Raw genomic sequence first — 8,944 nt, 5'->3', positions numbered from 1 at the left:
CAGATGCATGGCAGGTGCAGTTTAATGTGGATAAATGTATGGTTATCCACTTTGGTGGCAAGAACAGGAAGGCAGATTACCACCTAAGTGGAATCAATTTAGGTAAAGGGGCAGTACAGAGAGATCTGGGGGTTCTTGTACACCACTCAATGAAGGTAAGCATGCAGGTACAGCAGGTAGTGAAGAAGGCTAATAGCATGCTGGCCTTCATAACAAGAGGGATTGAGTATAGAAGCAAAGAGGTCCTTCTGCGGCTGTACAGGGCCCTGGTGTGACCACACCTGGAGTACTGTGTGCAGTTCTGGTCTCCAAATTTGAGGAGAGACATTCTGGCTATTGAGGGAATGCAGCGTAGGTTCACGAGGTGAATTCCTGGAATGGCGGGATTACCTTACACTGAAAGACTGGAGCGACTGGGCTTGTGTACCCTTGAGTTTAGAAGACTGAGAGGGGATCTGGTTGAGACATATAAGATGATCAAAGGATTGGACACTCTGGCGGCAGGCAACATGTTTCCGCTGCGGGGTGAGTGCCGAAACAGAGGACACAGCTTAAAAATACGGGGTAGACCATTTAGGACAGAGATGAGGAGAAACTTCTTCACCCAGAGAGTGGTGGCTGTGTGGAATGCTCTGTCCCAGAGGGCAATGGAGGCCCAGTCTCTGGATTCGTTAAAGAAAGAGTTGGATTGAGCTCTCAAGGATAGTGGAATCAAGGGTTATGGAGATAAGGCAGGAACAGGATACTGATTAAGGATGATCAGCCATGATCATATTGAATGGTGGTGCAGACTCGAAGGGCAGAATGGCCTACTCCTGTACCTATTGTCTATTGTCTAAGTTGAATAGGCTGAGGTTCTTTTCCACTGCAGCATAGGCGGTTGAGATGCGACTGACAGAAGTTTATAAAATAATAAATATAGACAGAGTTAATGGTAATTGTCTTTTCCCAAGGATGGGGATATCAAAATTAGGGGGCACATTTTTAAGGTGAGAGGAGAGAGATTTAAAAAAGACATGAGGGAAATGTTTTACACATAGAGGGTGATTCGTGTGTGAAATGAACTTCCTGAGGAAGTGGTGGATGCGGGTACAATTACAACATTTAAAAGGCATTTGGATATTTTAATGAATAGGAAAGTTTGGGAGGGGGAGGGGGGGTAGGGGAATATGGGCCAGAAGCAGGCAGGTGGGACTAGGACTAGTTTAGTTTGAGATTATGTTCAACATGGACTGATTGGTCTGTTTCGGTGCTGTGTGACTCTAAGAATAAAATTAACAATAGTGAGTTGGCAAATGTATGCTATTATTAACATTTATATTGCCTCAACCATCAAGTGCTTTTCTAGGGTGTTTTACAGTCTCTGTCCAGCAAAGAAATGATAGTACTCAATGTTCTGCTTATTGGTGTTTCGCAAACACCTATCTTCCCAGCTATGGAAGCTAATTCCAGTTCAATGCTTAGTTTATATGGTTGACTGTATGATGATACAGGGTTTCAGATAGTTTCTAAATGGTTTGAATTATGAAGAGGTAGCTGACACCTAAAGCGCTTGGAGGGTTGCTGCAACATAAATGTTAAGGGCAATGGTGTCACTCATCACCAATACAATCTCTCTTCAGAGATTACATCCATTCAATTCCTCCTTCAGGTGGCACACCACACTGCTTCCAGTCTGCTCTCTCATTTCTAGAGCAGGATGGCAGCATGCCTAATAACAACTTGGAGGTGCTGGTGTTGAACTAGGGTGGACAAAGTTAAAAATCACACAACACCAGGTTATAGTCCAACAGGTGTATTTGGAAGCACTAGCTTTCAGAGCGCTGATCCTTCATCAGGTGGTGGTGGAGGTTAAGATCAAACTCAAAGAATTTATAGCCAAAGGAATCCAGTGTCATGGAAATGTGATACAGTAAACAATCTTAGATTAAAACTTTCATCTTTTATAATGGTGTAGGAGATTTGTTAAATCCAAAGCAGCCAATCTTTTCACATAATAAAAGCCTGGAAACCATTCTGAATCTCGCATTAGTGTCTGCTTGCTAAGTTTGGACTTTCCCAGGCTCAGTGAGGTGGTTGACCTTGCAGATGTACTGATACCTGATAGCAAACTCTTTCTCACAATGGGAATGTTCTTCTTTTACAATAACCTATTATATACTACCACTTGCTTATCAGCTACTAACTAGCATTGTCCAGACACTATGTGACTGAGGCTAGTGACTGGGCAAAGTACCTAAATTTGCCTAATCCTGCAATTAACAGTTTGCTAATTATTAAAAGATTGTAATCTATATAATCATGCAACTCTCTGTATCTCGTCAGAGTAACTTGTGACTAGTTGGTTGACTTGTACTTCCAGTGAGCTCACAAATAAACAGTCAATAACTTAAGGTTTGTGTGGCACAATTTATTGTTCCCCTGAATTGGACCTACGAGTGAGTCACCCACTGCATAACTTTGCCATCCCCAACAGCTGGTGTATCATTCCAGGTACCCACCACGGTCTGCATGAAGAACCTTTCATTGTATATCTCCCCTAAACTTTGCCCCTCTCACTTAGAACTCATGACCCCTAGTAATTGAGTTCTCCATGCTGGGAAAAAAAACTCTTGCTGTCCACCCTGTCTACACCTCTCATAATTTTGGAGGCCTCAATCAGGTTCCCCCCCAACCTTCTTCTTTCCAATGAAAATAATCCTAATCTACTCAATTACTCCTCATATCTAGCACCCTCCATACCAGGCAACAATCCTGGTGAACCTCCTCTGCACCCTCTCCAAAGCATCTACATCCTTTTGGTAATGTGGTGACTAGAACTGTATGCAATATTCCAAACGTGGCTGAAACAAAGTCTTATACAACTTGTACTCAATACCCCGTCCGATGAAGGAAAGTGTGCTGTATGCCTTCTTGACCACTCTACTGACCTGCATTGCCACCTTCAGGGAACAATGGACCTGAACACCCAGATCTCTGTACATCAATTTTCCGCAGGACTTTTCCATTTACTGTACAGTTCAATTCAGCTGTTTCTGTTACTTGAAGACAACTTTGGTGGATCTATGGCATCCAGACTGAGTTGAGCAGGCTCCCCAGAAATATGCCATTTGTGATGAAGACCAAGCACACAGAAACTTGTGTTGGTGTTGTACTGTTGTCAGCTGAGGTTCAGGCTCAGACCTAGAACGGGAGGAGCTGAAATTCTTCTTATGGAAGACAGAGTTAGGAAGGATTTTAAGGCTGAGTCTATTGACCTGCCTTTTCAATAGAGCCACTTCATTAAAAACCAGATTTCAGTGTATTTGTCATTTACTGGACAGTTTAAAAGTGACCACAATTTGCCTATTAATTCATGTTTATTTCAGATTGATTCTGGGTTTTAGAGTATAGGAAACTGGCCAAGATAATATTTACTGTTTGCTTTGTTTGACTCTTGTATAACAAGATAAAATTCTGTTTTAAGGTGTTGAATGCTATGGCTTCATTCATTTCAGTAAATAATTGGAATTTCAACTTTTTTTAAACAAAAATGTAACTGCTCTCCACCGAGATTGTAGAACTTGACAGGATTGCATCAGCATAGAAAACAGAATTATGAGATTAATAAATGATCTTGCTCATTAGTATTGCTGAGAAAAAAAAAGAACTTTTTGCTGAAGCTTTTCTTCATCTTGAACTCATCAGGACAGTTCACAAGAATACCAATTCAAGGGGAAAGCCAACATTCATACTGAATGGGAAGAATGCTGATTGTTTGACAAGTGGACTTTGATTTGCAGAGGTGTTGCCATGAAAGTTGAAATAATGAGTGACAATTGACTATTAGGCTGTTTTAAAATTTTAAACCAGGCAGGTTGACCCAGAGTAATCAAGACATTAAAGGACTGGACACTCTGGAGGCAGGAAACATGTTTCCGCTGATGGGTGAGTCCCGAACCAGAGGACACAGCTTAAAAATAAGGGGTAGGCCATTTAGGACAGAGATGAGGAGAAACTTCTTCACCCAGAGAGTGGTGGCTGTGTGGAATGCTCTGCCCCAGAAGGCAGTGGAGGCCCTCAAGGGTTGTGTCCCTTGATAGAGCTCTCAAAATTTATGGAGATAAGGCAGGAACAGGATACTGATTAAGGATGATCAGCCATGATCATATTGAATGGTGGTACAGGCTCGAAGGGCAGAATGGCCTACTCCTGCACCTATTGTCTATTGTCTATTGACTTGAGAAATGAACATGCATAATCTGTGCCTGTTTCAGTAAAATAAGTTCATTCATTTCTCAAGGCAATGCTTTGACCACTCAGACCAAACATTGATCATTACCAAAAGTGATATTAACACTAGAAATACTTCTAGCCATTTGCGGCTGTTAAGAGGTTAGACTGTATTTCACCAGTTTAACTCCAGGATGCCATTTTATTGGTCACATCAAAATAAACAAATTACTGACAATTTCCAACTCAATCAGGTAGAGAAAATTATATTTAGCAGTAGAGTGTAATATTTGGAGAGAAGAGGTTTCTCACAGTTAAATACTTACCACCAGCATTTGAATGTGTTTTAAAAAAATATTCCACACATTTATTAACACATTTAACTATACGAAAACTTAGAAAGGTAAAGGACACGATGTCAGCACATTCAGTCAAAGTTTAATATCTTCACAACTTTGTGTAGAGTCACTTTATTTTTACTGAACTCCTGTATTCTGATTGATGGTCAAAGGAATGAAATAAATTAGGAAATTTAAGATATGAGATGTGAGCCATTAAAACAACCGGTGTGCTTTAAAATATTTTAGAGTCTATCAGAATTCTGCAAGTGAACCGATTTAAACTTGACCCTTGCGATTACTTAATTAGACTAAAGCAGACAATAAAGTAGCTTTTCCACAATAAATACAGGATAGATTTTTTGAATGGTCCCAAATGACTGGAAAGATTGCAGTGGTAATATTACAGCCGTCCAGTGACAGCACAGTGAGATTGCAGTTTCTGCCTCCCTAGGATCTAATACAAGAAACTATTCGCTATAACATGGGGAAAATTCCAATGAACTAAAATTTGGTACAGTCCTTTCTTCTAATGGTGCAATAGTTGTGTTCCTGGGTGACCCCACGCTGTACAAGAATCGCAGTATACAAATAACACTTAAAATACTACCGATAAAATCACGCTACAGCCAACACACAGTTCGTGCTTTAGAAACTGTGTACCCATTTGCCAAACGTGTTACAGCGAAATCAAGTTGATGAAATGCATGTTATAGCAGAACAACTTGTAACTGATGTCTTTTTTTTTAAATCTGCAGACCAAATTTCATCTGTACTGTGAATAAGTTGATAAGACCAGATAAAAATTAGTTTTCTACCTCCAGAAATGAATAATTATACTTTGGTTATAATGTCAACAATCATGAATGTAGGACCTAGTGAGCAACATTGTTGATATGATTAGTAAAATGGAAGGGGACATGCATAAAATACTTTCCTGAATGTAAGGAATAAAGATTATATATCACTCCCACTGCCTATGATTCTTCTGTAAATGGAAGAGCCTTGGGAAAAGTTGATGAGCAGAGAGATCTGGGAGTTCAGTTCCATTGTACCCTGAAGGTTGCTGCACAGGTGGCGAGAGTGGTCAAGACGATATATGGTATGCTTTCCTTCGTCAGACAGGATATTGAGTATAAGAGCTGGCAGGTCATGTTAAAATTGTACACGGCGTTGGTTCGGCTGCATTTAGAATACTGTGTACAGTTCTGGTCGCCACATTACCAAAAGGATGTGGACACTTTGGAGAGGGTACAGAGAAGGTTTACAAGAATGTTGTCTGGTATGGAAGGTGCTAGCTATGAAGAGAGTTTGAGTAGGTTAGTTTTGTTTTCCTAAGAAAAAAGGAGATTGAGGAGGGGACTTGATTGAGGTCTACAAAATCAGAAGGGTATAGACAGGGTAGATAGAGATAAGCTTTTTTCCCAGGGTGAAGGATTCAAAATGAACAGTCACGCTTTCAAGCTGAGAGATGAAAGGTTTAAGGGGGATACACGCGGCAAGTACTTTACACAGAGGGTGGTAGGTCCTGAAACATGTTGCCATCAGAGGTAGTAGAGGCAGGCATGGTAGATTCATTTAAGATGCATCTGGGCAGATGCATGAGTAGGTGAGTTGCAGAGGGATATAGATGCTTAGGAATTGGGCGACATGTTTAGACAGTAGATTCGGATCAGCTCAGGCTTGGAGGGTTAAAGGGTCTGTTCCTGGGATGTAAAGTTTCTTTGTTCTTTGATTGGCATGTCATTTCCAGCAGAGAAGAGCAATTATGCAATGTGGATTTGAGATTAAGGTTTGAAGACAGAGGGATATAGATGCTTAGGAATTGGGCAACATGTTTAGACAGTAGATTCGGATCAGCTCAGGCTTGGAGGGTTAAAGGGCCTGTTCCTGGGATGTAAAGTTTCTTTGTTCTTTGATTGGCATGTCATTTCCAGCAGAGAAGAGCAATTATGCAATGTGGATTTGAGATTAAGGTTTGAAGAATCTGACGGTCAAACCTCTCAAAGCAAGAAATAGTGATGAAGTTCAAATGCTAAAACAATCCTGGGCAATTCAAAATGGTTGAAATTTTAATCAATGATCATTATCGCAAATGAAATTACCCTACAAGGTGATATAGTGGAAAATAAGGAGAAGCATTTCTGATAATCACTACCATTCTGACTTGAATTTGATTTCTACATTTCAAACAATGCATCATCAATATGAGATTACTTGCTCTTTCCAACTGAGGTATCGCTGATTGGACAGATGTCTACCAAGAGACTCACAGCATAACAAAGAATTAGATGTCAGCTGTTCTGTGGAAACTGGGCAAGGCCCTTTGAACTAGGCCTTCACCTACAGTTTGAAGCATCAAATCCACTTTTGGGGAGAGAGAATATTTGTAGCACAAGAAAGAAGTGTGCAGATCGAGCAAGCCTTAGGGCCTGTTTGTGGCACTTAAAGGCATAGCCATCTCAAGGAATCAGCAGTACTAACCTATTCAGGAATTAAATTACGTGGAACAGACCCAAACCAGGTAAAGGACCATACTCATCTTCACTTGAATTCTGAACATGTATAGTTATTTGTTTAGCGATGTTTAGATAAATGAAGAGGGAAATAGAAGAATGAATTCCTTGGAACTGTGATAGCATTCCGCCAAGGAGTTCAAGACAGTACCTAAGGAATTTTAGGATCTATATCAATTGAGCACTGAAATATTAGTATCTGCATTTCAAGATGGCAAATAAACATTGCAGGAGGAATGTTGATCTGTTCTCTCAAGCCTCTATGGAAAAGGTACTCAGAAATTGTTGACTCAATTTTTGTTGAAAAATAAAATTCTTTGTACTTGGCATTTCTGAAAAACAAATATTGATCTTAAAGTACAAAGGGAAGTTTCAACAACTTTCTTCTTATTCACTGATACAGCAAAGTCGTAATAGCATGAATTGAGAAAAATCATATCTACAAACACCATGTGGAAAACTGACAATTAAGCAATAAAGTAAATGCAAAAGTGAAACAGATACACAATGAAAAACATATATCCCATACAAAATGATTGACTTACCATATTGATCGCATCAACTGGTCCAATGCTGTTCACGTAGACATCACTTTCAATCATAGTTGGCCTCACTGGAAATGTACCACATTTCAGGTTGGAACCATAGCAGAAAGATAACAACATCTATTTATAATGCTTTTTTGTACTAATTCTAGCAGACCAAAAATGTGTTTATCAAAAATTGTTTTTGCTGTAATAGTATGCTATGAATAATTTTCTGTGTTAAGTAGCTTTACAAGCAAAATTTCATTTATTCTTATTTATAATTACAGTTTGAATATTAAAAAAGAACTTTGAAATTGCAGTTGGATGGTTAAGTAAGGAAACAATAGGGTTTTTTTTTTAAATCATTAGATATTATCTCTGCCTTAGTGTTTATATATGGCACTTTTAACTTTACAAATTTCGCTTAAAACAATAAAATACTCTCTTTAACACTAAAAGCACGCTAATGTTGCAATTTTATAGGGGGAATAAGAGCTTCAGGTATCTAAATGGAGAAAATTATAATGAGTTCAATAGATTTTGTTGACTAGTCACAAACCAGAAAACGTTTCAATACAACTCACCTAGTAGATGTACTTCACATGTACACTTAACTAATAATCGACCACCAATTAGTTACCAAGAAAATAAATTATTCCCAATTATCAAAAACATGAGCACAATCTTTCATCTTATCATTTTACTAATAAACCCCCAAAAAACATAAAATTTATATCAATATGCTGTGCAAGTAGGAGACAGAAATCACCTCATGAAGGACGGTGTCTCTGACCTATTTACTCTTTACTGATTAGAATCATCCACATCTAGGTGAGCTACATGTGGCTAGTGGCCATTGAGCTCCCAGTTCCAGGGCTCTGCACCCAAGTAAAGATACATGCTGGTTACCCAGTGGCATATTGAAGTTCACCTTAATTTCACCAGATACTTATATTCATTTTGCTGTGCTTCACCCAGCGCACACTCACACAGAGCGTGGTGCATACATGGAACAAGTTGCCTGGGGAAGCGGTGGTGGGATGTACAATTACAATACTTAGAAGACATTTGGACAGGTATAAGGGGACATGAGCCAAACACTGGCAAATGAGACTAGTTCAGTTTAGGAAACTGGGTAAGCATGGACAAGTTGAATCAAAGAGTCTGTTTGCATACTGTATGACTGTGATTGTCTTATTCTCCCAAATGGTGCATCTGTATTATTGGTTGTTGAAAACAGAGTAAATGCTTAACTTAGCTTTAATTTGCTAAGTGAAAACATGTTTGATAGTGAAGGGTTTCCATTTTATCACTGCTTATTAGTGTGAAAAAAGAGCAAGATTTAAAGCTA

General features: G+C 39.2%; 1 protein-coding gene across 1 annotated transcript in view; it reads right to left on the bottom strand.

Moving 5' to 3' along the window:
• Positions 1 to 8,944, bottom strand: part of gabrg1 (gamma-aminobutyric acid type A receptor subunit gamma1) — a 149,917-nt gene that overhangs the window by 62,844 nt on the left and 78,129 nt on the right. Inside the window, exon 3 of the mRNA XM_043700492.1 lies at positions 7,612 to 7,679. Coding sequence (XP_043556427.1) covers positions 7,612 to 7,679 — 68 coding nt within the window. The remainder of the gene's footprint in view (positions 1 to 7,611; positions 7,680 to 8,944) is intronic.

Source organism: Chiloscyllium plagiosum, chromosome 1 (assembly GCF_004010195.1).
Source record: "Chiloscyllium plagiosum isolate BGI_BamShark_2017 chromosome 1, ASM401019v2, whole genome shotgun sequence".
In the NCBI taxonomy this organism is placed as follows: Eukaryota; Metazoa; Chordata; class Chondrichthyes; order Orectolobiformes; family Hemiscylliidae; genus Chiloscyllium; species Chiloscyllium plagiosum.
Note: the sequence above shows the minus strand (reverse complement) of the source record. Positions and strands in the feature narration are given on the sequence as shown.